Genomic DNA, 26,313 nt, shown 5'->3' on the forward strand with positions numbered 1-26,313 from the left:
CAGTGATATCATCGCTATCGTGCGATCGTGCTGACCGACGCGTCGACGGCTATTCTTCCGGGGCGAACTTGAACTCGGCCGCGCGACGTCCACAGACCGGGAGAGCACTGTGTCCTGCGCTCTGGACGGAGACATGACACAATTCCGCGGCCCTGCTTCGTGCCCCAATCTTACCGCCAGTGAACGTGTTCGGGCTGTGTCTGTGATGGATTGCAAACAGCTTGTCCTTTACATGAAGCAGGCGATGCATTACTTCAGACGATGGCCCGCAGACGTCCAGACAGATGCGGCATCGCATGGGAATGTTCTCCGAGCATTTGCCATTAGGTTCGACACCGTTGACTGCACCTGGGAATGACGGCAAAATGTGCAGATCTGGACACAATACAGTCGCACGGAGCCGCATCGAATTGGAGATTCTTCGTAAGACCGCCATTCAGTAGTCCGGCACGACACACGTAGTAGTCCTGAGGAGACCTGGGACCGGTCGAGGAGACTGTTTCGTGAGTCGTTTGCACTGGGCAGGATGCGACGATGAAACAAACCGTGGGAACGTGATGGCCCAGCTGGACCTGGTCAAACGGATTTAGTCGCGCCGCTGCGAGCCGGTGGCCAGATACGTCTCGACAGCGCGATTCTATCCTCCTCCCTGTTCTCTTCTCCATTGCTCTCCGCCCTCGCAGCCGATACCACTCCGTTTCCAGATTGTTGACATTGTAACCATTCCTGCCCCAGCACACACTTGAGGTAACACTATTCCCTGCTTCAACCGTTTACTGTGATTTCTGATCACTTATCGCGTCTAATTCCCTCTACCGCCCTGTCGCCTACCTTGGCTCCTCCATCATCCGGCTTTCGGACGTGCCTTGCCTCTGCTCCATCGCCCACCTCCCCCAGTTCGACCATAGACAGACTGGAGAATTTCCACAATGCAGGCCATTAAGTGTATGTGCTGGATGTCTACAGCTCACTCTCACGGCGTTGCTAACCTGGTCGCGTAGGCGTCGTCGTAGGAGATGGTGCAGTCGGCAAGGCAAGCAATCGGTTCGAGGCTCGGTTTCCAAGGCTGACGACTGCTCGTACGTAGACATGTCTGCTCATTTCGTACACCACGAACGCCTTCCCGGTACGTCGTGCTTCGTTCTGCGGCTGTGTCGCATCACACTGATCTCGGACACGTAGGGCGAATATATCCCTACCGGTACGCGCAAGCCATTTGCCCTGAGACAATCTCAGTCTCACAAATCGCGGTCATGTAGTGTTCGACAATTACTCGGCCAATGTGATGGTCGACGGTAAGACGATCTCGCTTGGTCTGTGGGATACAGCTGGGCAGGAAGATTACGACCGTCTCCGGCCGCTCTCATACCCCCAAACGGATGTGTTCCTCATCTGCTTCTCTCTGGTCAGCCCTCCTAGTTACGAGAACGTGCGGACCAAGGTGCGTCCCTGCTCCTGTCTGGTGACTGATCTGTAGGCTCATGCGACCTCCTCGCTTAGTGGTACCCTGAAATCTCGCATCACGCGCCGTCCACGTCAATCGTCCTGGTTGGTACGAAGCTCGATCTTCGCGAGGATCCCGGCACCATTGAGAAGCTGAGGGAGCGGTATGTAACCTTGAGATTGTCCGGCCTCATCTTTCATTAACCTTTGCTGTCCTTTCAGTCGCATGGCGCCCATACAATACGCGCAGGGCGTGGCTATGGCGAGAGACATTGGAGCCGTGAAATACCTTGAATGTTCCGCGCTGACGCAGAAGGGTCTCAAGACCGTCTTCGATGAGGCCATCCGCGCTGTTCGTGAGTGCAATCTTCATGGGTCGGCGCTGAAAGTTTTTGTGCTCACACACGTATCAAAGTCAACCCTCCTCCGCAGCCCAAGAAGAAGGCAGACAAGAAGGGGTGCATCATCGTTTAATGCACGTCACATTTCACACGCCTCGGACTCGGGAACCGCTGCAGCGCGTTTCTCTGCCATCTGCACGAATATACACCCACATTTACGACTGCGCTGCATGCTCCTCGTCCGTTTCTCGGCCTACCCTTCGTTCGCAGACTTGCAGGGTGTTATGGCAGTTGGGTTGCCTTTGGCGATTAGGGACCCTGGCGTCGGCTTCTCGGTGATCTCCCCCTGTCCCCCTTCTTCCGTTGTTTTCTTAGCTTCGTTTTGGAGATATCATATCGCATCTACTACGCCATGAGCGAACACTTGGATATTCAGTTTCTACAGCGCAATCAGTGATCACGCATGTCAGCTTCAGTTCCTCAACGTCCTCAACTCCTGGACGTCGTGTGGCATCGTCACGTGCACAGCAGCCCTGCCCACTGCCAGGAACTGCCCTCGGATCCGGCCTGGTATGTTTTGGCTTTCTCATGAGTGTCAGCACGCCACTGTGCTGCTGGAATAAGTGTTGAATCGCAGACAGGAGCCGCGCGTACAACATATCCCACTCCATGACGCGGCCAATGTACACCGGTCCTTATGAGCTTGACTCTCAGCATATGTCCACTCTCGAGTCTCGAGCTCTGTGACCTGTAGTCGAAAGGCTATTATCTGTGCCACCCTCTGAGCCGTTCAGTAAGTCACACCACAAATTGAGAGCCGTTTACGGAGCAGCTTGCCTCCGCGCCGGTCGTCGTCTACGAAAGTTGCTTGTTACCCCTGTACGCGTGGTTGGCAAAGCCGTTCTCTTCGTCATCCCCCCGCATCAGCGATCATGTCGATTGAACGCCTCCGCAGCGCCTGTATGTCACTCGCAGGTGTGCCATGCTTTCGAATATATGACTCCGGGACTTGAGCGGGTCCATAAGCACTGGCTGTACTCGCCTGCGTACCCCGTCCACCTATCCATCGGTAACGACCACTCTGCCACCGTTCGATGACCGCTGCCGGAGTACCAGCCCAAGCTCGCCTTCCTGGCCCCTTGGGTTCACATTCATATCAGGTTCGTTCGAATCTGACTGCCAGGGTCTGTGATTGGCATAACACCGTGTCCCCGAGGGTAGTGCGCGAAGACTGGATTCGGGTCGAGCGTGGAATACGTAGAGAGACCGAGCATCACAGGTGAGTCCTGTCCAATCCCGCACGCACGCTCTGAAACGACTCCGATGCAGAGGTGTTCAACGCCGTCTCGCCCGACGTCCCCTTCGGGCTGCTCCCGCAGGAGAACAGCGTGTTCGGGACGGTCACGGAGACGTACGACCTCCTCCGGCTGCCCGAGGTCGGCACGGGGAAGTTCATCCGTGGCGAGCTCGTCCTCCCCATCCGGCACTCGCTCGTCGTCCGCCGCGGCGTGAAGCTCGAGGACGTCGAGCGCGTGCTCAGCCACGAGCAGGTTAGTGTGTGCCCCCCAATCTCCCCTCCGTCCGTCGGCGTATGTCATCATTTCGCTCACATTGCCTCTGGCGTTAGGCCCTGGGCCAATGTTCGCGGTTCCTGTCCGAGAGGCTGCCGGGAGCTGCACGGGTCAAGACGCCGTCCACGTCCGCCGCGGCGAAGTCGCTCCTCTCCGCCGAGGACGAGGACACAGCAGCGCGGAGCGCCGCGATATGCTCAATAGCGTGCACGACCGTCTTTGACGGGCTCGAGGTGCTCCAGGAAGGCATCCAGAACGTCGACAGTAAGCACCGACTCCGGTCGGGGCCCTGCCCTGCGCTTTCCCTTCCCCGAGGCGGCTCCGCTGACCAGACACCCCTCCCCCCAGCGAACCGGACCCGGTTCTACGTCGTCTCCCACTCCCCGAGAGCAACTCCCAGCGGAGTTCCAGACGCCCATCCCCAAGCACGCGCTCGTGCGCATCAGCCTCAGCCCTCGCCCAGCCCCTCAGACGCGACCGCCAACGGGGACGGGGGCGAGATTGGGGATGGGGACGGGGACGGGGACGAGTCCACCGCACCCCCGCGCACGCGCGGCCGCCTCGTGCACCTCGTGATGAGCACGCTCCTGACGACGTTCGGGCTCCCGACGAGCCGCGTCGACCGTCGGCCGTCGCTCACGGACACGCCCTTCGAGGACGTGTACCTCGTCGAGCTCGAGGCGAGCTGCAGCCTCGCGGGGCCCGGCGGGAGTGGGACGCGGCGAGCGCGGCGCTGTGGGCCAGGGTGAAGGCCGGCGTGGAGAAGATCGGCGCGCTGGGTGGGGAGGCTGCGGTGCTGGGGATTTGGTGAGGCGTCGGTGTATTCTAGATGCGACGTTGGTTGGAGCTCTGTTCTGTCAAGTGTGTATATTAATTACCTGTCGCAACTTGTCTTGTCTTGTCCGCGTAGCGCTCACTGCATGTCTCGTCGAACGCGTTCTCTCATATATATCGTCGTCAGATAGTCATACATGTAAAGGTAGCATCTGCGTGGTATCATCCTCAGGTGATTGGTCTCCTAGTCAGTCCGCGTACACCGACTGTTCAATGAGCCTCCGCGCCGCCTCCGAGCGCGGTGTGATCCTGCACGGGAACGGCGGTGGCCGACTGCATCCGTCGCCAACCGCGAGTCAGCTCACGACCGATGAACGACGGTGCTGTAGATCCACACACCTGAGCATCGTGGACGAGAACTCCACGGACGGCTCGACAGGCACGCCGTGCGCGTCCAGCGTTTTCGAGACGTCGAACACCGCGGCGACGGTGGCGACGGCGACCCAGATGTTGTCCATCGCGAGCCAGCGGCCGGGGCATATTCTGTGATACACATCCGATCAGTGAGTCCGAGAGAGGTCGACAATGGGGATAGCTCACCGCCTGCCGAACCCAAAGGCCGCGAGGGGCGGCTCGTTGGTGCCGCGCTCCGCGTTCGTCTTCTTGTCCGCGTACCGCTCGGGGCGAACCGGAGCGGGTCGGGGTACGTCGTCTCGTCGTGCAGGATGCCCCTTCGCGCGAACCGCCGTCTTCAGCCAAGGGCTTAGGGGAGGAGTGAGGGAAGGTAGCTTACCAGTATTCGGGAGCACGGTCGTCCCCTTGGGTATCCAGTGCCCCTCATAGACGTCGTCCTCCGTCACGCTGTGCGCGACGCCCAGCGGCGCACTAGGAGGCGTAGTCAGTGATCTTACCTACTCACTCCGGCGAGCTGCGGGGAGCGCGCACCTGGGTTCCACCGGAGACACTCCCAGACGACCCAGTCGACGTACGGGAGGAGGTGCCGGTCTGCGAAGGTGGGCAGGCGGGCGGGGCCCACGACGCGGTCGATCTCGGCCTGACACCGCTTGAACATGTCGGGGTAGACGGTCGCGGCGAGGAAGAAGGATTGGATGGCGGAGACGTCTGGAGCGAGTGTAGGCGAGATGGCCGGGTTGTCAGTGTCGCTAGATGACGGAGTGGTCGCACGTGTCTGCGCCAGCTACAAGGAGTTGGGTCAGCGATCAGCCGATGACGAGTGGTAGGAGGATTACCGGCGTATGCGGTGCGGCGACGCCCTTGACTAGCCGTTCGTACTGCGGGTCTTGTCCGGACTGCGTCCGTTTCTCTACCTCAGCGGTTGCGAAGCACGGCACGGCGGTACCCGAGCCTTGTATGTCTGATGAGCACAGCCAGACACACAGGCGGCCGGGCTTACCGTCCGCTCTTTGACCATCTCGTACGGCTCATTCAGCATCGCGCGGTTCAGCTTGCGCCATTCCAGTGCCTTGCGCTTGAACGCTGCGCCGGGCATCCATGTCGGGACATGCCTCACTGCAGACACGGTTTCAGCGGTGTAGATGGAGCTCAGGCGAGTGCGCGTACATAGCGGGATGTAGTCGACGAGGTACGTCCCGAAGATGCCGGCGTGGCCGAGCGTCTCGAGCGCCCTGTCGGCGAGCACGACGAAGACGTCGCCTTCGGGGGCGACCTGGTGGCCGTAGATTATTTGCATGATGATGGCGGCCGCGGTGCTGTGCGGCGTGAGTGACTTTGCTGGGACTGCTGGGTGGAAGAACAACCGCCGAACGTGGTAAGAAAGATTGTCGGGTGTCGTCAATAGTTCTGGAGCATCACGCATGTCTCTTTGACTGGACGGCGTGGTAGTCGGGTGCGGTGTTGGTGCTGAAGTATTGGTGAAGAGCGTTCTGTGCTGCTTCCACCACGGGCCGTAGGGTATGGTAGAAATAGCCAATCCCAGCCCATACTAAGCAGACATCTATTAGCATGCGAAGCCGTTGTTTAAATACATACAGCTTGCTGACCATGGGCCTATACGGCCTGGAGGAGTAAATCGCGCTGCGCTTGTCGAGCAGGTCAGAGGCCGCGTTGGCGGAGTTTACGACGAGGATGGGGTTCCCGAGACGCGGATGTAGATGACATCGCCTGCCAAGGAAGTAGGAGGTGAGGGCAGAAGCGCAGGGAGCCGGTGATCAGACGGACCGTATGTCTTCCGCCATTCAGCGTATACTTCCACGGATACCGACTGGCAGGGGCCCGACCCGAAGAGGACGTATTTGGACCCGGTGGGAGGGGCGGGCGGCGGGTCTACGCGCGGCAAGAAGCGCGTAAGGGCCGCGGAGAGAAGGAGGCCAAGGAGGAGCGCGATGCAGCGCGAGTCGGGCATGGCGCGCGTGGCGACGCGGCGGGGTAAGTGGAGGGGGACTCGGAGGCCGGGGTGTGAGGGGGAGCCATATATGGAGGGAGAGCCGAAGTCATGAGAAGGGCAGCCGGGGAGCCATGGCTAGCAGGAGGCCTGGCGAGGGCTTGGCGAGGAGAATATCAGCTGCGACACTCGCACGGGGACGACTGGCCTGTGGAGGACGACTGCTTCGACGCGCATTGCCGGGACTCGGACGCGGATCCTAATTTCCTCGATCGACTGCTACGCTCCCCGATTAGGCAGTCCGGTCTTCAACCACAGGCACGCGATCTCGGCATCCCCCGCGCTTCGCCGCCATTTGCCACCCGCGCGTGCGTCCGCGCGCTTGCTCAGCGACGATGAGTCTCTCCGCGACAGCCACCAGCCCCCTCGCAGGCCCGTCCCCCCTCCGCGACATCGTCCGGCCCCAGTTCCACCAGAACAACTTTGCAGAGGAGCTCTTCGTCAAGAATGAACTCGGCATCAAGCTCGACAAAGGTGCGCACCCACGCAAATGCCCATCAAACCCTATAACCCGTCCCCACTCAGACGACCAGATCTGCCGTCTCTCGCTTACGCCCACGGGCTGCCCCCTCGGGCCCCTCCACTGCCCTCTGAGACATACCACCCCCTCTCCCGCGAACTTCCAACCCCCGAAGCAGCTCCCGACGCACCCCCGCGAACGCGAGCGTCTCGCGACCGTATGCAAGCACTGGCTCAGAGGCCTCTGCAAGAAGGGCGATGCGTGTGAGTTCCTGCACGAGTACAATCTCAGGCGCATGCCCGAGTGCTGGTGGTACGCAAAGTACGGCTATTGCTCGGCAGGAGACGAGTGCTTGTACGCCCACCCCAAGGAGCGCCGCATCGAGTGCCCGGACTACAACCGCGGCTTCTGTAAGCTTGGTGGGTGCCCCGCGCTGAGATTGCGAGATACGTGGTCCTCACTTGCGCTAGGTCCCACATGTCCCCGCAAGCACGTACGCAGGGTAGCATGCCAGCTGTACCTGACCGGCTTCTGCCCATTGGGCTCGGAGTGCCCACGCGGACAGTACGCACCGTCTCCCAACCTCTCCCTGCATATCGCTCACCACCGACCCAGCCCGAAGCCCGGCATTCCTGCTCCAGAAGCCTACGAGCCGCCACCCCAACCCTCCATGCGCGAGCTCGGCCCTCCGCCACCCGGGTACGGTAGGTACGCAGACTTTGACGGCGCAGAAAGGTGGCCTGGCCAGCGGCCGCCCGGGGGTGGTGGTTCTGGTGGCCCGCCAGGACCTCGGAGGAACATCGAGGATGTGGTCTGCTTCAAGGTACGTCTCTGCGGTCTCCTAACGTGGTCGACTAGTCTTATGGCTGCTGTACAGTGCGGAGAAAAGGGCCACTATGCAAATCACTGTCGTAATATCACCCAATACAGGAAGCGGTAATGCATCGCGAATCTGCGCGGTTACGACGACAGTTGAGGGTGTTGCCACGGTCATGTTCGATCGTGCAGTACGGGTATGGTGCATTGACATGCAGTATGTGTCCAGCATAGCTATGTGCGTATAATACAGTCCGACTGTGTAGTGCGAATGCGACGTGGCTGCTCGTAAGTTACGCCAAGCGCGACAACGCAGACAGCACAGATTCTAACAAAGAGTGATGTGTAAGTACGCAGGCAGCGACGAAACCCACGACGAAGACGGCGAAAAATCTAATATACAGCAAACAGACAGCGACACAACCCGCAGCCATAGCCAAAAGCAAACGAATGTAGGAGCAGAAGCAAGCACGAGATACGTATGTATGTACATACCATTCCACACCAGGGGCGCACCCAGATCTATCGATACATGTTCCGTCGCCTCTATCCCCCGCACGCCCTCTCAGAACCCTCCCCCGTAGGAGGTCCCTGACAGGATGGCGGGGCGCGCGTGCATGCCCGACATCGCATGCTGCATGTGCTGCCCACCACCGTTCATGCTGACCCCAGACAAACTGGACATGCCCGAAGGGTGCGAGCCGCCGAGGGCGACGCTGCGCGCCAGCGACCAGCCCATGCCACCCCCCGCCGCCGCCCGGCGTAGGCAGCAGCTCGCGCATGTGCGCCGCGACCGCCGCCGCGGCGCCAACGCCCATCGGCCCCTCTCCGTGCGTGTGCGCGTGGGAGTCGAGCTCGAAGGAGCGTATGCCGGGGATGGGCGCGGTGACCTCGTTCTGCGAGGTGGCCTCCTTCGAGAAGAGCGTCGCGTGCGAGAAGGGGTAGAGCGGCACGCCGCTCGACAGCGGCTCTGGCTGGTTCGTCATCCGGATGATCTCCTGCATGACGCCCTGCAGGAGCTTCTCCTGCCGCGCTGCAAGAGAAAAATGCGGAGGTCAGCCAGCGTGCGCGGATAGGGGGAGGGTGCAATGACGTACTCCCGATCGGCGACCGGTTGCCGTACGCCATCATGGCGAAGCGCAGGGCGTTGATCTCGCCCCAGACGGTGCTCTCCCGCGAGCTGTCCCCGATCTCGATGAAGTACTTGCAGAGCTGTACCTGGACCACCGCGGCGAGGTACCAACAGATCTGCAAGAAGGAATGTGGTATGAGTGTGGTGTTACAATGATCCAACGGCAATTGTGGGTCAAGTGTGGTACGGGACACTCACGACGATGAACGGGTGGAGACGCGTCGTGTCAGTGAAGTCTCGGAGAGCTTGTGCAGCGCGTTGAGGATGACGCGGGTGGCCGTTATGCAGCGCATCGTCGATGTGCTCTGATCGTTGGCGAAGTCAATGAAGTTATTGTGCAGCGTGATCATCGCCCTGCCCACCGCCCATCAGCATCCACACCAATATCAAGCGCGAACACCGTTACTCACGCATACGGCACGATCCTCGCCATATACAGATCGCTATCAAAACTCGCCACGTCCGAGCCAAAACCAGGTGCTTGTACTGCTGCGGGAAGCTCTCCAGGAAGTCGATGCACACGAGCCGGTCGAGCTCCTGGAAGCCCGGTAGGTGAACGGGTTCTGGTTCTTGCTCGGGAGCCGTCGCGCAGGCGATTCGCGTGTTGAAGTCTGTCACGCGCCCGAAGAGCATGATCGCCTTCAGAAAAGGATGACGAGTCCGTGTACTGCGGCGGGTGCCGGGTGTACAGGTCGCGGCTCGCAAGGTTCTGCGGGTTGTCTGGCATGTCGGTCTGTGGGTCGCACACTGATGTGAGCACGCGCGTGGTTGGGGGAACGAGACTAGACCACTTACGGCGGACTCAAAGTCTTCTGCGCGTACGGGAAACTCCGTCCCGATATCGTTCTCGTCGATCGCGTGCAGCCACCCGCCAACGCTCACGATCCTGTCAAACATGATCGTCATCCACCACGTCCGTCTCCTGAGTTCAAGCTCCTTGAAGTCGGACGGCGGAGGCAGATACGCTCCAGGGGCGTTGCTCGTCTGATGGCTGAACGTCCCAGGGTAGTTCAGCCCGAGCGGGACGGCGACACGCGTCTGGAAGCCGGCAAAGATCCAGACCTCGACCCAGCGACCCTCCTGGTAGAAGTACCACGAGAGGATGCTGCAGGCCTGCATGACGGGGAAGATGTCCTGCCCCGTCGCCATCGTACTGTCGATGTACTCGCGCGTTTTCGAGACGTGCAGTTCAGCGAACCGATCGCGCCGTGTGCCGTCTGAGAGGATCATGCTGTCGCTAGAGGCATATCTTGATGCGGAAGCGCACTGCGGGATCGCAGACCGAATTAGATGAGCGGAACGTACGCAGAAGATAACTCACTATTGCGTGTAGAACTGCGGAATGTGGAAATTTTGGGTCTCGTGGGTTGAGATGTAGGGATGCAAGGAACGTCGGTCGATCGAACATCCGCGTACTACACGGATCGCATCGGAAGAACACTTCCACGCTATCACACATCCGTCAAGTAACGCTCGCAGACCACACAAAATTACACTCACTAGTGGTTGAGGACAGGGGGTTCAGGCAGATGGGGATCCCATCCAGCACAGAGCACATCCATCAGCGGGTCCGGCCCACTGCCAGGCCTGGTCATCTCCGGGCTGCTTGCAGAGCTCCTGCCTTGGGAGTCGGGGCTGTTCGTCGACAGACCGTTGCCATAGTCCAAGGACGGGTGCGCTACGGCCATGCCCGATACGTTCGGGCTTCCCGCCGAGGAGCGACCGCTAGAAGTAGACAGAGAGCCGGACGCCGCGTTGGGGTGGGTATAGTGCGCGATGGCTGGAGGTGAGACAGAGCCTGAGGCGAGCGTGCGTTGCTGATGTTGCAATTGGCTCTTCAGCTGCACTGCGACAGGACAGGGACAGGCGTCAGGTCAGGCGTGGACGCGAGGATCAGGCGCGCAGGACGTACGATATGGTCTTCCAGCTGACGGATCCGCTCCGCAGAGTCGACCTCCGGTGCGACGGTGAGGCCATCAATGGGGTCGTATGAGCATGTTGGTTCTGTAGGATGGCTGAGGGATGGTCAGCGGGGCCTGGGGAACGGATATGGCAACGCACGCGTAGCCACTGGTGGGGGACGCTTATGAGGGCTTGCCATTGCCTTTGCCGTCGTTCGTGAGTACCGGCCGACGCACTGATCGCCAAATGCGACTCACTTGACACACGTCCCACAATGCGGACGAGCGGCATCACATTTCTGGAGGCAGCACGCGTCAGATCGGCGTCGAGCCGCGCACAAGCGACGCGCGCAGTGCTTACCAGTTTCCGTTTTCGACACGCAAGGCACGCCTGGAAGGACAGGGGGACGGAGATGAGGGCGAGCTCGGCGATCGAGGAAAGGCAAACTCGCCTGGTTCCTGCGCAGAGACGGTCGGGCCGAGGAGGAGCTCGCCTTGGGCATCACGGGCACGCGTGCGGCGATCAGATAATAGTGAGTATGGGCCGGGGTGGGATGCTAGTGCTGGGCAGGGCGGGTGGGCAGAGCTGGAGGAAGGGCGTGTGGTTGGTAGGCGTGATAGAGTGTGGAGAGGCGGTGGGAGGATCGACTGACTGAAGAAGGCGGCCTGTTCAAGTAAGTGCGCACCACAGGCGCCCTAATTGCTGCTCCCGCGGCAAGTTCCTATTTTTGTGCCCATCCCTTTGCGCCCTCCTCGTGCACTCGCATCTCGTCATCTCTGCATTCTCTTGTCTCCTTCAGCCCCATCAGACCATCTCGACATAGCCACCGCGCAACACTGTGTGTTCCTACGACATGATCCCTTCAACACTCAAACAGTCGAGTCTCACTCGGTTGCGTCTCCGGAGCCGCAGGCGCTGTACTGCCATGGTTAGGACACCGGCGGACGACCATCTCTTGTCCGGCGACGTCGCGAGCGACTAAACAAACTCCTGACCAGGGGAATTGTCAGGAGAGCGTGCAAACGTTACGATCATTCCGAATTCCAAGATCGGCGGATGCGGCGGTGCAGCGTCCGCTCCGTCTGTGCGGACTTGACGTTTCCACGAGCTCAATCGGCGCCCGTGGGCCGTCGGCACCGTCCCCTGAGCGTCCTGGCGCGTTTGCAGACGGCCTCCGAGTTCTCTGAGGGGCCGCCCAAGACACATGCTCGCACTTATTCTCCGATAGACCGGTGATTCTCGCCAGCTCGCTTACAAAGATTGCTCTGCGAGTGGGATCATCTGGCCCAGTCCTTCTCTTGCTAACTTGTGGAGATGTTCTCAACAGGCTGGTACCCCGCAAAAGGCGTCTGCTCGCGAAAGCTCCGTGCGCTCGTCGATAAGCCTTGAGCATGCTATGAAGCGCGGTGTGCAGCCTCTCGTCCTCAATCGCACACACGCACTCGCCGCAAGCTATTGTCAGCTGGATTTCGGGGAGCCACGAGACGTCGCGCTGAGGACAGCCTTGCGCGCCACCATCGAGGACAGAACCTGTTTCTGCACGCCCACACACCTTGCCAATCCGTCAATTTCATATCCTGCACTTCCTCGCACTGACAGCATCAATCGAATCGTACAACACGCTCCATTCTTACGATTCCACGACCAGCCCCTTGCTTCTCCGAGATGCGCCCACACACGCGCCGAGGGATCATGGAGGGATCGCGGTCGCCATGCGCGTGCGCCTCCCGCACGCTATGCAGCCCTGGTATTTTACGTCCTAAAGGGGAAAGGAACGCACAGCGTAAACATGCGCCGCCGGGGAGAAAGATTTGAATGAGGTGCTCACAGGACTGTCGCGACCACTCGCCGCTGGTGCGGTGCGTGCCGGAACTCGGTGAGGTAGATGCCTGTCGGGACGCATATCAGCTTGGCGCCCGATTTCTTCCTGAGCTACACCAGATTCGGCGATCCGCAGAAGAAGGAACGATAGACCGGATTCGCGGATTCTGTACATCCGTCAAACGAAGGAATGCGTCTTGACTTCGATAAATTTGACGCGATCAGTGGTGGGCCGTTTGACGTACAGGGCCGACTCGGGGTGGACGCCGAAGAAAGTACAGCTACCGCGGACCATTTGCTTCAGTAGAAGCCATGGATATACTCACCTTGCCAGGTCCCCAGATTAAGTCGTCCGTCCGTGATAGGCACGCAGATCGACGTGCCCATGAGCGAGGTCTTCGTGTGCGAGACCCTGTGATTTACGGCGGCGGCATGAATTTACCTTCACCCGGCGCACCAATTGAGATACTCACGAATCACTGTGATATATCGGCACAAACGAGGTGGATGTGCGGCACAGCGGTGTCGGCGAATCATTGGTCAGACAATGTACGTGAGCATGGGGGGCGTCAGCACTTACTCATGGCCCTCGTCTGTGTGCACCCAATCCAAGGACTCGGGGACGATCTTGTCGAGCGCCATGTCCATGTCTGATACGGGACAGGTTAGGTCACGGTCAGACCTTGTCGAAGATGCTACGGTCACCTCGTCTGACATCTGCGCACGCGACATCACAGTCAGTGAGTCGTTGTTCGACGGCAAAAATAGAGCCAGCGACGCGACGCACCCGGGTCGTAATTTTCATTTATAGTCAATGCCGCCGAGGTGTGTTGTCTAACGCAACGTACGTGAGCCAACTGCAGCGCCCCGACCGACTCGGAGACCCTCTGCGTTGTGAGGCGCGACCTACATAAATAGATACAACATCCCGATCTGTGCAGAGACCGTCAAGGTTTGTCTTTTCCTGGACGGCCCCGAGCTATCGCAGGAGCGGTCGACGCACGCACCTTCACGCCCTCTAACCCTGGCCGGATGTGCGTGAGCACCTCCTCCGTGACGAGATGGCAGCCCTTCGGACGCCTGTTGAGCGTGAATGTCTTCTGCCAGCCCATCCTGCGGTTGATTCAATGTAATTGAGTAGTGCAGCCCGTCGGCAGAGTCTTATTGCTCGGCCCCGGAGATAACGACCAAATCAAGCTCGCGATACAAAGTCTGAGCGGACAGATGGAGTAGCGACAACCGACTGAAGTATCCGCAACGATTGATGTCGGTCAGGAGAAGAGCTGCAGCCCGAGTTGTGCAGTTTGCGAAGAGAGTGCAGTCGATGTATCTCACGGCGGCTCGTGGCTCTCGGACGATGACCTCAGATCGTGGCGCTGAGATCCCGCGCGATCAATTGCCTCCTTAATAATAGTATGTACATCTCACCTCCGAGTGTGCCGGCCTCCCTGGCCCGTCGTTGATTTTGCATTGACTCGACCTCGAGCGGCGAGCGGGTGGCGGGATAGATTGACTTTGACCGGACCCGGCGATCACGTCGGTGACCTCGTGAAATTCACCGGCGGCCTGCCGTGCAATGTCGTCGGACGGCGGCACACACAACTGATCCGGTGGCGGACGCGCGAGGTCATGAAGTACCGTACTTAGTGCGCTGAGTTCTCCTGCGCTATGTACACGGTGCGTCACGCTCAAACCGCCCGGGCGGGCGACTCGAGGCGTGGATAGAGCGTAGCCGTAAGTCTGACATTTATTGACCGCGCTTACGCCCAGTCGGGTGTGTATGGGGAACGGATCGGCGGTGCGAATGAGACCGCAAACACGCACAGTCGTCCGCGTCGAGTGTCTTCGTTCGGGAAAACCTGAGCAAGTAGGCGTCCTAGGCGAGGACGAGGACGCGCCAAAACAGACTGCTGCATTGATGCTTCGTCGGGTCATTCGTACAGGACGTCATGATTCTCGACCGCTCATCTTCCTCTCCGCTTCCAACAACGCGTCGAATTGCGCTTGTTCATCCGCCTTACTAGGCTCCTCGGACTGCGCCCCTCTTGCGCGTTGCTTCCGATCTTGTTTCGTTCGTGACTCTGTCTGAGTACATCCCACGATGATGTGGCGCCCCGTTGCGGGCGTTCGCGACTCGGATCTCCTGCCAACGACTCTTTGACCTATTCTGGCTTCTGACGCTGCTGTTGTAACAGAAATAATTAGCGTCTCTGGTAGGCGGGCAGAAGCGGGATGCTTGTGAACGCTAAGTATAACACGATCGCTTAACTTACCAGTCGGTGGTGGAGGCCGACTGGCCGAGGTCGGAGGAGCTGTTGGCTGATCTCCCATGACAGGCTCCGGGCCCAACTATCGTCAGAAGGTGCCGCGGAGTTGCCGTGCATCTCCTCCCGTTGTGCGACTTCTCTCGCTCGCTGGAGCGTCCACCCCAGAGGCCTCACACCGCCCGTCCTCCGGTTCACGTTCTCGAGTGCCTGGCTGAACGCGACCGGGTCGTCCAGGAGTTTGGCGAAAGTCGCATGGGTGTCTGCACGGCGGAACTGGCCCCATACCGCGCCTAGAAAGCCCCCGCAGTAGCGAAGAGTGTTGTGCGGTTCAGTGACGCGGGCGGTCTGCGGTAGAAGCGTTGGTACGCTCCCGCGCCTGCGCTCCCCGCGAGGGAGAACACATACTGCAGGTCAAAGCAAGTGAGCTTGGTCACGTCCGAGAGTATGCGGGGTGATACAGACTGGCCAATATCGGTGGGAGCCAGGCAGGAACGTAGTGGCTAGCTGGTAGTCGTGCGGGGTTATGAGACCCGACTCGAGGTCGGGCCGGAGGAGTTCTTCTGCCCTTGCGCGTGAGTTGAAGGTCGAGTCCAACCACTGGATAGGGTAGGCCATGTTGGCTGTTAACTTAGATGAGAGGCTGAGGCGGAGGCGGCGGTCACATCATAGGCCTGGACGGGGTCCGCGTCTTTCGAGAGGATCCGGTACGCGTTCGGTCACGTGCGAGGCGCTGTACGCGTTTCGAGGAACAAGTGCTTGGCCCTGGCACGTCCAGGCGGGCCAGCCATCCCAACCTCCGCTCTCGACAACACATCACCCCGACACGCCGCGCTTGGCCGCCTGCTTGCTGCTCTCACCCTCCTTCTGACTTGCTCATGAACGGCGATGCTGACTACGGTCTGTCGAACAAACCGCTGCCGCCCCGGCTGCCCACGAGAAATTGCCTTCTCTGCCACCGCGCGACTCGGGCGAAGACTGGCCCCCGCCCCCGCCCCCGGACAAGAGAGACGGATCGTCCTTGAGATCGCCTGGACTCAAGCCATCGCGCTCGCGAGTGGATTTATCCCAATCTCCCAATGGGGAACCTGGTGAGCCTGTCCCTCTATCTGCTGCGCAGTGTCTAACTGGACTGCGCGCGGGGTATTTACGGCACCTTCAGCCACGCCTACCACTCCGAGTAGGGGCGCCCAGTATGCAACTGTACCCCCATCTCCGGGAGGAGACGCCAGAGGGAAGAGGGCCAACCCGCTTACGGACTTGATCGAGACAGAGAAGGAGTATGTAGACCGGCTTGCCGGGATCATTCGCGTACGCATCCTCATTTGCTTCCGGCCCCATGTATTCACGTTGTTTTGCAGAAAGTTGCGGGTGCATGGTCCGGTCAAACCTGCCTCCACCAGATCTGGACGCCATGTTCAGGAGCATCGAGAGCATATACAAGGCGAACCGGTCGTTGCACTCAGTAAGTCAACAATGCGCTACAGGTACAATTCCTCATGACAGGATCCTTCAGAAATTGAAGGACATAGGGGCGGATCCGTCATCACCGAAGGCCTTGGTGATCTATTGATGCGATGGGTCGGTAAGCGGCTTTGTCCATTCATGCTCGCGCTCACGCATCGCAGGTTGACGACCTTGAGACACCATACACCGCCTACTGCACGAAATATGTCAAGGGATTCGACACATGGGACCCGGTACAGAACAACGATCGCCTGCGCACTACACTCGCTATATACTCGGCGACGAACCCACCTCCGCTGCCTCCTTCATCTCCCTTGCACCCGTCAGAGCCACCATTGTGGACGCTCGACCAGTTGTTCCTCCTACCAAGGAGCGTCTCAGTTATTATCGCAAGCTCTACTCGCGCCTACTCAAGGGCACCTCACCAGGACGGAGTGATCATCGGCTGCTCTCATCCGCCATGGAGAAACTCGCGAAGCTAATGAATACCCTAGACGGCCGCCTCGCCATTGATGTAGCTTCCGTGTCGACTTATACCAGCCCGTCTCCGCCCACGAGACTGAGGACGAAGTATTCATGGACATGCGGGGACGGAAGAGCCTGATGCCGCATGGTACGCCTGTAGTGCTGATGCTCCCCCACTTCCGACCGCAAGCAGTTCCGGACGTCCGGAGCCGTCGAACGCACCACCTGATAGCCAGACATCACCGCCCCCAATGCCTTCGACAGTAGCTGCATTGGAACGACGATTATCTTCCGAACGCACGCTCGACATCTTCACAATGCAGCCTAGGGTGATTATCGAGCTCACTCCATGCAATGTTACGCTGACTCTGACCTTGCTGCTTTAGCAAATACGCTTGCAGCTATCCCCTCCGTCCCTGCACTACACGAGGGAAGTGCGGTATTCAGCGGACGTCGTAGTGCGGTTCACCCCGCGAACTACCGGAACGCCAGTGGTGCATGAATTAGGCCACGTCTTCATCCTTACCGATCTCTTCGTATTTGCGGAACGGATGAAGCCGCGGGAACGCGCGCAGTTCGGACCAGATGGCCCGGATATGTGGTTGGTGTATCCCCCTCTGGCTGGCAAACACCTCCGCGTATCTCCTCTGGGCGATTCAGGTGAGCCAGCGTGTCTTCAGACATTGCCGATATTCCTTGTTGACCTGATCATTCGTGTAGAAACCGCACTCTCGGTCACTATCCTGCGGAAGGAGACTTTGACCCTGCATACCTCGACACCCGCACTGCGTGATCGGCTATATTCGGAGTTCGCAGAGTGCATTGATGCTGCAGCCATCGTGAGTGTACCTCTTTCCCATTCGCAATTTTGCGCTAATCAGTCGTCAGTGTCGTCAGCGAAGAGTCCGCCTCCATCAGGGCCACCGGCGCTTCCGGTAGACGGTCCACGACCTCCCTCGGGACCACAGTCACCTGGTAGTAGATCTTCCTCAGGACCTCGGGACCCTAGTAGGCCGCCTTCGGCTGGCATGCTTCCTGAAAGGCATAGTGGTGGGGCGAGCCCATCTAGCGTCAGAACACCTCAGAGCGGCCAAGCATCACTACCAAGCAGTCCTCCTGCGCAAGGGCCACGGTCGAGTTCATCATCAGGAGACGTCCGCCGATGGAGCACATGGCGAGGCTAGCACTGGGTGATCCGCCTGCACAACGCCCAGGAGAATATCAGCAGCCCGCGCCTCCGTATCCGACTCGGACCACCTCAATATCTTCGCGGCATTCTAATGACGGTCCGGGACCCGGCCAACTATCCAGGCAAACGTCCTTCAACGTCGGGCAAGTTATACCCTCACAGCACAGCGGCCAACAACCCCCCATGCCGTCGTTTCGACCGGGTCAGGTCATGCCCCAACAAGGACCGCCAATGCAGCCTGGACCGCAGGGCCCGGTAGACCTCCGCAAGGGTTCGGACCAGGACAGGTTATGCCGCCGATGGGCGGACGTCCCCCTGCTGGCTTGCCTCAAGCACCATACGGTCCTGGACGTGGCGGCATGCCTCCTCCGGGTGGCCCCCCTTTCCACCCTGGTCAACCGATGCCGCCTGGTCCAGGCCGGGGCATGCCACCCGGCCCCGGCGGTATGTATGGTCCTCAGGGACTTATGGACCCCAGCACGGTCTGTCGATGCGGTCTGTCTCTAGTGACTCTCCATATCGGAACCCAGCGCCCATGGGTATGCCACCAGGTCAGGGCCCCCGCCCGCCCTTTGCGCAGCCACAGAATCGTGCGCCGTCTGATCCCTCGTTCCAGGGCGGCCTGCGCAAGTCGACATCGTCGCGGTCCCTCCGATCACAGCACGAGATGATGTCCACGGCGTCGGCACCGCCTATGCCCCAGTATCCTGGCGGCCTCCCATATCCCAACCGGCCGTTTGGACAGCGCAACGATTCTACGCCGTCGCTGTATTCACTGCCGTCACAGCACGGCCCGCCTCAACCGACATTACTGCCCTCTGAACAATTGAAGATGGCTAAGGCTCAAGCGCAAGCTGCAGCTCAGTACGACGACCCTAGTCCTCCGCCATCCCCTGTGACGGAGGCCCCTCAAGCACTAGGTCCGACTAGCACGAGCATCACCGCTCAGATGAAGTGTAAGGTGTTCCTGCAACAACAGCACGCACAATGGAAGTCCCTCGGCACCGCCAAGCTGAAGCTGTACCGCGAGTCACCAACAAACGTGAAACAGTTGGTCGTGGAGGCGGATGACAAGAACAAAACCGTGATCATCTCGACAATCGTGCTCGTGGACGGCGTCGAGCGGGTGGGCAAGACAGGCGTGGCGGTGGAGCTCAGCGATAGAGGACGGCGCTCTGGGATCGTCTACATGCTTCAGCTGCGCAACGAAAAGTCCGCTGGAGGGCTCTTCGACAGTCTAATTGCCGGGTCGGATAGGTCAGCGGGTAGGGATGAGCTGACTAGATTAGGGAGTACTTGGGGGTAATTCTTCGGCGACTGTTCATATCTCACACATAGACTGGACTCTCTCGCTCATATTACCACATGCATGTATCCTACTGTAGACCCGATGTAGTTTGCGTATCTCATTCGTCACGCCATTCCTTCTCTGTTATAATCGTCCTTTTTTGTTTCCACCGATGCAATGCAATGCAACTTCTAAAATCTATAACGGGGGTGGCAAGTAGAGTTCCGCGCCGAGGGAGATGTGATCGCTCCCCAAACACCTTTGAGCGGGATGCCCGGGGATAGCGCATCCGTTCGGTGAGGTTTTGCCAGTTTAGTGACGATGACCTTGCGTTGTGGCGGAGATACAACGAACATGTAATCTGGTGGGGTTGAGCGCTGCATCTCATGGGATTCGAAAACCGAAGACCCGGCACGTACCCAGAACAGATTGCCAATACTGTGAGTACTATGTCATCAGAAAACGGTTACACACAGTCACCGTCAACGCACATAGGTATAACTCGTCCAATTGGGCTCGTATACTCCACGCCGGTCCGCATGTATAGGAACATGATCTCCATAAGTCAGCTCGCGCTCCAGGGTCGCAGAGGCGGTGCATATGCGCTGCCCTCGTCGTAGACACTCAATGGCCTGTCATATTGTCGGAGCATATCAGCTAGCTCAACATTTGTTAGGAGGCCATCCACGGGAAGAGCAGGCCGTGCGTTCGTGATGATTCGGTCTGGGTCGGTCTCTGTGGCCGCAGCGCCCTCGTCTTCTTCTGTCTCCCTGGTTGCCGCTTCAGGCGCCGCAGGAACGTCAGGATCGATCGTCTTGTGAACGACGCGCGAGGTGGCCAGCCGTACTTCTTGTTCGGACAACAATGGATCACCTGTGAACAGAGAGTATGCGGCGTCGTCTGGTGGGAAATTGAAATCTGAGCTCCTCCGTTGGCGTTAGTTCTGCTTTCTAAGGCGCGTCGATAGCACGGACGCTCACCGCCAGCGATGATGCAGGGCCAGCGGCTCTCCAGTGGCGATATTTCATCGCGGAACTTATGCACTTCTCGAAGCAGTATAGCAGCTTGTCTATCTACGATGTTCAGCGGTGGAACGTCTACACAAACAATAGACATACCGTGCCCGCTCATACGTATACCTGCAGCACACGTGTTAGTCAAACCCATGGATCCGCGATTTTATGAATGTCTTACGACGGGTGCCAGAACAGATGAGTTGTTGCCACTACAATGCCTTCCGAGGGCAAATCAACCCGTTGCAGCGCGACCAAAGACGCGATGTTCCTCGTGCGGAAGCTACTACCACGCCTAGCTGCTTCATTCGCGCCTTGACGGATCTCTTGAAGGTCATACTCTATCATCCTCTCGCCGACAAGTCTATATGCGCCTTCCGGAAAGCGATGAGACATCCGTGCTTCTTGCGAGGTCCCGCAGCATAGGCGCAAACGTATCCGGCACCCTCGAGGACTGGTAACAGCTTTTCCAGCCTATCTACTTCCTGTGGAGATGTGTAAGCTTGCAGGCGAAAAATAAGCAGAGACTGTCATTCCTGCAGGCAGCAAATGTCCGCGTTATGGGAGAGAATTTCACGGTAGATCATGTTCTCGCGTTGAGCGGCCTTAAGACAGTCACTCGTTGGGAATAGCTCACGACCTATGTGAAGACATACATATTCGCGACAATGCTCAATGGTTATAGTACTCACGGACGAGACTCTGAGCCAAGAGCTAGAAGGACAACAATGTTCAACGGCTCATCACGCGAGGAATGAAAGGTTGCGAACATTCCAGGTCATGACCCTGAGCTGCTGTCCTGCAGTGGGTGCTTCTTGTACTGTAACCCATCCTCTGGGCAGAATGCGGCTCCTCTCCTCTATTTCCCTCGCGAGGGCTTCCTTCCTCTGCTCTTTCCTGAGCCTCCGCTGCTCGGCAATCGCATCAAGAACATCCGGAGACACACTTGGGGGTTCGGTTCCGGTCATAGTATGCACGCGGCGGAGGCAAGTACAAGACACAGGGTAGGCAGCCCCGAGACCAACGCGTGTGCGACAAAACGATCGAGTTAACAGAATTGCTGTCCCGTTGCTAGCGCAGACTGGTGCGAGATATCTCGGCGTAGAGAGCAAGGGTAACCGCCAAAAAATCTGGGAGGTAGTACTTATCAGGATTGAGCCCGAGAGGATGTCGACTGCGAGAGAATGCGAGCCTCGAGAGACGCGACTCGGACGCGACTCGGACTGGGAGTGCCCGCACGTGACCACTGTGACTTAGTGAGACGCGGTGTTTTCCCGCCACACGTCGCCACCGTCCCCGCCTCGGAGGAGCTCCAGGCCTCTCAACCCCGTTTCCTTTTCTCCTCTTGACTCCTCGACAACAGTCGTAGGCATCATCGCTTATTCGGCTGCTGGATGTACCGCCTTTTCTTCATTCAGCGGCAACTTCTTTCTCGGACGACTTATAAGACTGGGGTCACTCGCGGCGCCTCTTCTGCTTTCGCTACCCGCTTTCGCTCTTCACCCTTTGATCAGCGCCTCAGTCTGCATACGCAATCCTCGATGGCCCCTACAGCGAACAGCGTCCTTCCCAACGGCGATGCTCGGGAAAGCTTTGGAAATTTTGACTTGGTGAAGCGTCTGAAGCTCGACTTCACTGACGTCCAAGTATCTAAGTGGAAGAGCAGAGAGACCGGCCTATCTGTTGTCCACCTCGATTATGAAGGTGTGTAATGTTTACCACAATGCCACATAGCAAGGCAGTTTACATGTTGTACCTATCTAGCACCGATCGTAAACGGGTATTTCGTGATCGCCACCGAAAGTGCGTATTTCGTCACAGAGGGTAGCCTTGATCCCGCGTTGGTGTTTAGGGTCGGGATGCGTGCTTCACTGTGCAAACCTATGGGCAGATTTTGGTCACGCTCCAAGACACGGATGAGTACACCAAACGGAATCCAGGCTGCCTGATTGTTCCTGTACAATACCGCTGCTAATACATGCCTCTCAAACATCAGTATTCGATGATACCGGATGTCCGCACACGTTGGAGCAGTCAGTCATCTAAGCTGGGCAAATCGTGTCTCCGCTCATGTTAGTTTCAGTCTAGTGTTCATGGGGTCAGAAAAGTATCCTTACAAGGGCATCATCGACCATCTTGCGAATCGCGGCTATTCGAATGGCACGAACGCGTGGACTGACACCGACCACACTGCATATACAGTTTCGACTGCAGGAGAACAGGGGTTTTTGCAAATTTTGCCGGTATACGTGGACCACATCCTGTACCCCACGCTGACCAAAGCTGGCTTTGTGACTGAGGTACACGCCCCGATGCTGTGATTTCCTTGTGATGCTAACACTTCTGTTAGGTCCATCATATTGACGGCAAGGGCGAGGACTCCGGCGTGGTTTATAGCGAGATGCAAGGCCGGGAGAACACCTCGCAGGACCTGATGGCTCTCCAGTGCGCACTACATGTCTCGTACACGCGCATGCCTATGCTGACGGAGCATAGATTGCAGCGCTTGGTGAATCCACCAGGTAGCGCATATAGGAGTGAGACTGGCGGTCTAATGAACGCTCTGCGAGACCTAACGGTAGAGCAAAGTACGTGGATTGTTCGTGCATAACAGTCGGGCGTCGGTCTCACGGGTTTCTAGTCAGGGACTACCATCACAAGTACTACGTCCCGCATAACCTGTCGCTCATTGTCAGCGGAAAACTTGCTTCCGGTACAGAGTCCCTACTGAAAGTGATCCAAGAGAAAGTCGAGCCAGGAATTATTAAGCACGGTCAGAACGAAGGCTTCAGGCCTGCAGGGTGGAAGCGTCCTTTCATGGAGACGCCCAGCGCGATCCGCGGGCCTATTAAGGAAACGAAGACAACTACGGTTGAGTTCCCCGAGCAGGACGAGAGTGTAGGTGAGTTGTACATGGGCTTCATGGGTCCACCAGGGAACGCGTTCCTCGAGAGGAAGGTATGTGGCTTCTTCATTTGTGATGACAGTCAGACATTAACCACCACAACAGGCCCTCGACATCATGTCGACCTACCTTACATCGTCGGCTGTCGCCCCGCTCAACAAGGAGTATGTTGAGATTGAATCTCCGCTGTGGTAAATAATGCTCTGCCGTTTGAATGCCGCCTCTGAAACCTGGTCTACAGCACATACATCTACTTCGGCGAAGACTCTAGGGCGACGTTGTGCGATCTGCCCATTTACATCGGGTCGATCCCTACCGAGAACCTTGATTCGTTCCCCGAGAAGTTGAAGACCAGTTTGACTCGCATCGCTGACGAGGGGATCGATATGGAGCGAATGGTTATGGTCATCAACCGGGACGAGCGCCAGGTAAGAGGCACTGCCATGTCCACCGATACGAGCCCTCATACTGTTGTAGCTTCGTAGCAAACTGGAATCCTCGAAAGGGGAGACATTCTCAGGCAACGTGATCGGCGACTTCCTTTACGGTGCGGAAGACGGCTCTGAACTCAAGGCTTCCATGGACGAGTTTGTTTATTACGCCGAGCTCAGGAAGTGGACTAGCAAGCAGTGGACTGACCTGCTGCGACGGTGAGCTTCGTCTCCTACATCTCACTCAATCAAACTAATCATAGCGTAGATATTATATTGATCCAGCCTGCGTCATCGTGCGAGGAAGACCGTCGAGTGCAATGGTCGATAAGCTCAAGGAAGACGAGCGGGCCCGCATCGCAGCTCAGAAGGAGCGACTGGGTCCCGAGGGCCTCGCCAAGGCCACTCAGGAGCTCGAAGAAGCGAAGAAGGAACACGATACACCGATCCCTCAAGAAATCCTGACGTCGTTCCCTGTCCCTGACATCAAGACCATCTCTTTCATCCAGGTACAGAGCCTACAGGAGGTCGGCACCGGCAAGGGTCGCAAGCGTACAGTGGAACAGCCCGGTACTACTGAACTTGCTCGACACGTGGAGAGCGACGGTCCAGATCTGCCGTTTTTCGTGCAGTATGATCACGTCCAGGTGAGTCTCAGCGTCGATTTCACCCCATGAGCCAATCCTAATGCAGTGCAATGCAAGTCTGACTTCGTCACAATTGGCGCGTACTTCACCATGGCCAAACTCCCGAATAGGCTCCGGCCGTACATGCAGACCTACCTCTCCGCATTCTTCTCGCTGCCCATCACGAGAAGCAGCGGAGAAAAGCTCACACACGAGGAAGTGGTCAACAAGCTTGACAATGACACAGTATCCTATGAGGCTGCGTACGGCGTTTCGGGTGCATTCCCAGAGAATGTGCGCGTCTCTATCAAGGTGGACATCGGGATGTACGAAGCCGCCATCGCTTGGCTCAAGGACTTGATCTACGGCAGTGTGTTCGACAAGGAACGGTCAGTCTTTACCCTCCGAACTGACCATTCTAGGCGGGTACTCAGAACATGATATGCAGACTTCAAATCACCATTGCTAAGATCCAACAAAGCTTGCCTGAGATGAAGCGGGACGGTGACACTGTACTCGGTTCGGTGTCTTCTGAGCTGCTCTTCGACGAAACCTCGGTTTCGCGGATGACGATGGCGCTCCCTCAGACTGAGTTCATCCCTAAATTGGCGGAGCTGCTGCAACAGTCTCCCGACGAGGTTGTGAAGGACTTCGAGGAGATCAGACGGCATCGTAAGTTCTGCGCGTCTGGCTGACTCGTTCAATATGCTCACGCCATGTAGTGACGGACCCATCCTGCGTGCGGTTCTCCGTCGCAGGCAATGTCTTGTCCATCAAGCAACCTCGCGGCCCATGGGCGAAGTACTTCCAGCCTTTACTGCCTGTGAGCTCTTTACCCTTTCATCCGGGAGGATGATCTGACCTTTCGCAGCCAAGCGAACTTCTTCCAGTCACGCTGTCCAAAGATACTCTCAGCGAAGTTGGCAAGAATCCAGTCAAGAAGGTGAGTTGGGATGTCCCAAAAGATGAGCGTGAGGCTTACGAGCAACGGCTAGGCTGTGGTTGTCAGTCTGCCTACCATCGAGAGCTCCTATACCTCCCATGTCACGAAGGGCATCCAAGGCTTCACGCACGAGGAACGTCCCGCAGTCGTAGTAGCCACCGAGGTGCTGAACGCGACTGAAAGTTATCTCTGGGTATGTGGAGTGAATTATACGTGCGAACGTCCTTGATAGTCTTGACAGCGATACATCCGTGGCTCGGGATTGGCATACGGAGCAACAGTCTCCGTGGATCTAGAGGGCGGTCTTTTGAGCTTTTCATTGTACAGGGTATGTGTTCCCGTTGAAGCTGTGAAGCATGGAGACATGTGGGAGGTCTCACAGCTACTCTAGACTTCACAATACATGAAGGCCTATGAACAAGCGAAGTCCGTTATCGAAGGCCTCGTTGACGGCTCGGTATGTTTACGTCCAGCTTGTAATCTACACTGGTTTCTAATCGACCGTGTAGATCGCACTCGAAGAGACGACCCTGGACGCGGCGAAGAGTAGCATCGTGTTCGGTGTGACGAGGGGTGTCTCGACGCCGGGGCGCGCGGTAAGTCAACCCCTTCTTCGGATTGCCCATAACACCTGATCATTGCTGCGCAGGCTGTAGCCTCTTTCCTGAATCAAGCTTTCCGGGGCGTGCCCCAGAACTACAGCATCGAACTTCTCGAACGCTACCGTTCCGTCACGAAGGCGGATGTCCTCGCCGTACTGCGCAAGTACTTCCTGTCCCTCTTCGACCCTTCGTCATCCATCGCAATCGTTGTCACTGCACCAGGGAAGGCCGCTGAGACAACAGAAGGCCTTACAAAGCTGGGATTCGAAGTGGAGCAGCGGTCGTTGGAAGCGGATGCAGACGAGTCTGAGAGCGGTAGCGAGGGCAGCGACTCTGACATGAGTGGGTCGGAGAGCGGCAGCGATAGGTAGCAACAGCAGTACCGTGTCGGGACTTCAGGCTATGATCTGAGGTGGACATAGACGATCATATGACAAG

The 26,313-nt window shown here is 58.1% G+C and overlaps 10 protein-coding genes across 10 annotated transcripts; 5 read left to right on the forward strand and 5 right to left on the reverse strand.

Moving 5' to 3' along the window:
• Window positions 1–483: 483 nt before the first annotated feature.
• B0H18DRAFT_969037 (P-loop containing nucleoside triphosphate hydrolase protein) lies at window positions 484–2,121 on the forward strand. The gene is made up of 8 exons (XM_048043561.1): window positions 484–945; window positions 1,002–1,033; window positions 1,088–1,126; window positions 1,183–1,201; window positions 1,260–1,441; window positions 1,501–1,607; window positions 1,666–1,799; window positions 1,859–2,121. Exons 1-8 carry the CDS (start codon window positions 930–932, stop codon window positions 1,915–1,917), a joined length of 588 nt encoding a protein of 195 aa, XP_047900164.1. The 5' UTR covers window positions 484–929; the 3' UTR covers window positions 1,918–2,121.
• Window positions 2,122–2,544: 423 nt separating this feature from the next.
• On the forward strand, window positions 2,545–4,294 carry B0H18DRAFT_969049 (Prephenate dehydratase-domain-containing protein). Its single transcript, XM_048043562.1, has 7 exons — window positions 2,545–2,565; window positions 2,622–2,944; window positions 3,006–3,063; window positions 3,114–3,334; window positions 3,412–3,619; window positions 3,782–4,023; window positions 4,068–4,294. Exons 2-7 carry the CDS (start codon window positions 2,879–2,881, stop codon window positions 4,164–4,166), a joined length of 894 nt encoding a protein of 297 aa, XP_047900165.1. The 5' UTR covers window positions 2,545–2,565; window positions 2,622–2,878; the 3' UTR covers window positions 4,167–4,294.
• An 83-nt stretch (window positions 4,295–4,377) lies between these two features.
• B0H18DRAFT_1205996 (cytochrome P450) lies at window positions 4,378–6,885 on the reverse strand (the record flags this gene model as incomplete). The annotated part of the gene is made up of 10 exons (XM_048036159.1): window positions 6,329–6,885; window positions 6,229–6,271; window positions 6,151–6,184; window positions 5,711–6,092; window positions 5,528–5,659; window positions 5,380–5,495; window positions 5,041–5,327; window positions 4,730–5,014; window positions 4,529–4,672; window positions 4,378–4,462 (listed from the first exon to the last, which is right to left on the reverse strand). Exons 1-10 carry the CDS (start codon window positions 6,510–6,512, stop codon window positions 4,378–4,380), a joined length of 1,692 nt encoding a protein of 563 aa, XP_047900166.1. The 5' UTR covers window positions 6,513–6,885.
• Window position 6,886: 1 nt separating this feature from the next.
• B0H18DRAFT_1150448 (uncharacterized protein) lies at window positions 6,887–8,243 on the forward strand (the record flags this gene model as incomplete). Its single annotated transcript, XM_048035719.1, has 5 exons — window positions 6,887–7,025; window positions 7,077–7,430; window positions 7,482–7,575; window positions 7,627–7,834; window positions 7,889–8,243. The coding sequence occupies 5 exons, from the start codon at window positions 6,887–6,889 to the stop codon at window positions 7,949–7,951; spliced, it is 858 nt and encodes a 285-aa protein (XP_047900167.1). The 3' UTR covers window positions 7,952–8,243.
• Window positions 8,244–8,392: 149 nt separating this feature from the next.
• B0H18DRAFT_1081363 (uncharacterized protein) lies at window positions 8,393–11,363 on the reverse strand (the record flags this gene model as incomplete). Its single annotated transcript, XM_048031378.1, has 12 exons — window positions 8,393–8,504; window positions 8,572–8,860; window positions 8,925–9,075; window positions 9,178–9,313; window positions 9,370–9,692; window positions 9,755–10,225; window positions 10,281–10,407; window positions 10,460–10,800; window positions 10,872–10,974; window positions 11,031–11,063; window positions 11,119–11,159; window positions 11,262–11,363. 12 exons carry the CDS (start codon window positions 11,361–11,363, stop codon window positions 8,393–8,395), a joined length of 2,229 nt encoding a protein of 742 aa, XP_047900168.1.
• A 1,322-nt stretch (window positions 11,364–12,685) lies between these two features.
• On the reverse strand, window positions 12,686–13,794 carry B0H18DRAFT_1081364 (uncharacterized protein; the record flags this gene model as incomplete). Its single annotated transcript, XM_048031379.1, has 6 exons — window positions 12,686–12,750; window positions 13,009–13,094; window positions 13,263–13,332; window positions 13,470–13,516; window positions 13,593–13,615; window positions 13,690–13,794. The coding sequence occupies 6 exons, from the start codon at window positions 13,792–13,794 to the stop codon at window positions 12,686–12,688; spliced, it is 396 nt and encodes a 131-aa protein (XP_047900169.1).
• Window positions 13,795–14,883: 1,089 nt separating this feature from the next.
• Window positions 14,884–15,564, reverse strand: B0H18DRAFT_1112965 (uncharacterized protein; the record flags this gene model as incomplete). The annotated part of the gene is made up of 3 exons (XM_048032888.1): window positions 14,884–14,892; window positions 14,956–15,353; window positions 15,408–15,564. 3 exons carry the CDS (start codon window positions 15,562–15,564, stop codon window positions 14,884–14,886), a joined length of 564 nt encoding a protein of 187 aa, XP_047900170.1.
• A 461-nt stretch (window positions 15,565–16,025) lies between these two features.
• On the forward strand, window positions 16,026–19,373 carry B0H18DRAFT_1081365 (uncharacterized protein; the record flags this gene model as incomplete). Its single annotated transcript, XM_048031380.1, has 15 exons — window positions 16,026–16,065; window positions 16,109–16,257; window positions 16,308–16,329; window positions 16,350–16,411; window positions 16,463–16,507; window positions 16,575–16,768; window positions 16,795–16,938; window positions 17,072–17,207; window positions 17,265–17,538; window positions 17,599–17,717; window positions 17,760–17,813; window positions 17,847–18,015; window positions 18,063–18,269; window positions 18,317–18,515; window positions 18,575–19,373. 15 exons carry the CDS (start codon window positions 16,026–16,028, stop codon window positions 19,371–19,373), a joined length of 2,613 nt encoding a protein of 870 aa, XP_047900171.1.
• Window positions 19,374–19,546: 173 nt separating this feature from the next.
• B0H18DRAFT_1081366 (uncharacterized protein) lies at window positions 19,547–21,336 on the reverse strand (the record flags this gene model as incomplete). Its single annotated transcript, XM_048031381.1, has 9 exons — window positions 19,547–19,732; window positions 19,847–19,930; window positions 19,978–20,273; window positions 20,336–20,424; window positions 20,550–20,742; window positions 20,763–20,846; window positions 20,946–21,008; window positions 21,061–21,082; window positions 21,139–21,336. 9 exons carry the CDS (start codon window positions 21,334–21,336, stop codon window positions 19,547–19,549), a joined length of 1,215 nt encoding a protein of 404 aa, XP_047900172.1.
• A 573-nt stretch (window positions 21,337–21,909) lies between these two features.
• Window positions 21,910–26,246, forward strand: B0H18DRAFT_1081367 (Metalloenzyme, LuxS/M16 peptidase-like protein; the record flags this gene model as incomplete). The annotated part of the gene is made up of 20 exons (XM_048031382.1): window positions 21,910–22,072; window positions 22,133–22,171; window positions 22,365–22,401; window positions 22,452–22,668; window positions 22,719–22,813; window positions 22,865–22,956; window positions 23,010–23,326; window positions 23,379–23,464; window positions 23,515–23,701; window positions 23,751–23,923; window positions 23,973–24,351; window positions 24,409–24,719; window positions 24,779–25,002; window positions 25,053–25,153; window positions 25,202–25,273; window positions 25,326–25,466; window positions 25,515–25,601; window positions 25,665–25,730; window positions 25,783–25,869; window positions 25,923–26,246. The coding sequence occupies 20 exons, from the start codon at window positions 21,910–21,912 to the stop codon at window positions 26,244–26,246; spliced, it is 3,198 nt and encodes a 1,065-aa protein (XP_047900173.1).
• Window positions 26,247–26,313: the final 67 nt, after the last annotated feature.

The sequence above is a fragment of the Fomitopsis serialis genome (genome assembly GCF_022376445.1).
Source record: "Fomitopsis serialis strain Sig1Antser10 chromosome Unknown B0H18scaffold_2, whole genome shotgun sequence".
In the NCBI taxonomy this organism is placed as follows: Eukaryota; Fungi; Basidiomycota; class Agaricomycetes; order Polyporales; family Fomitopsidaceae; genus Fomitopsis; species Fomitopsis serialis.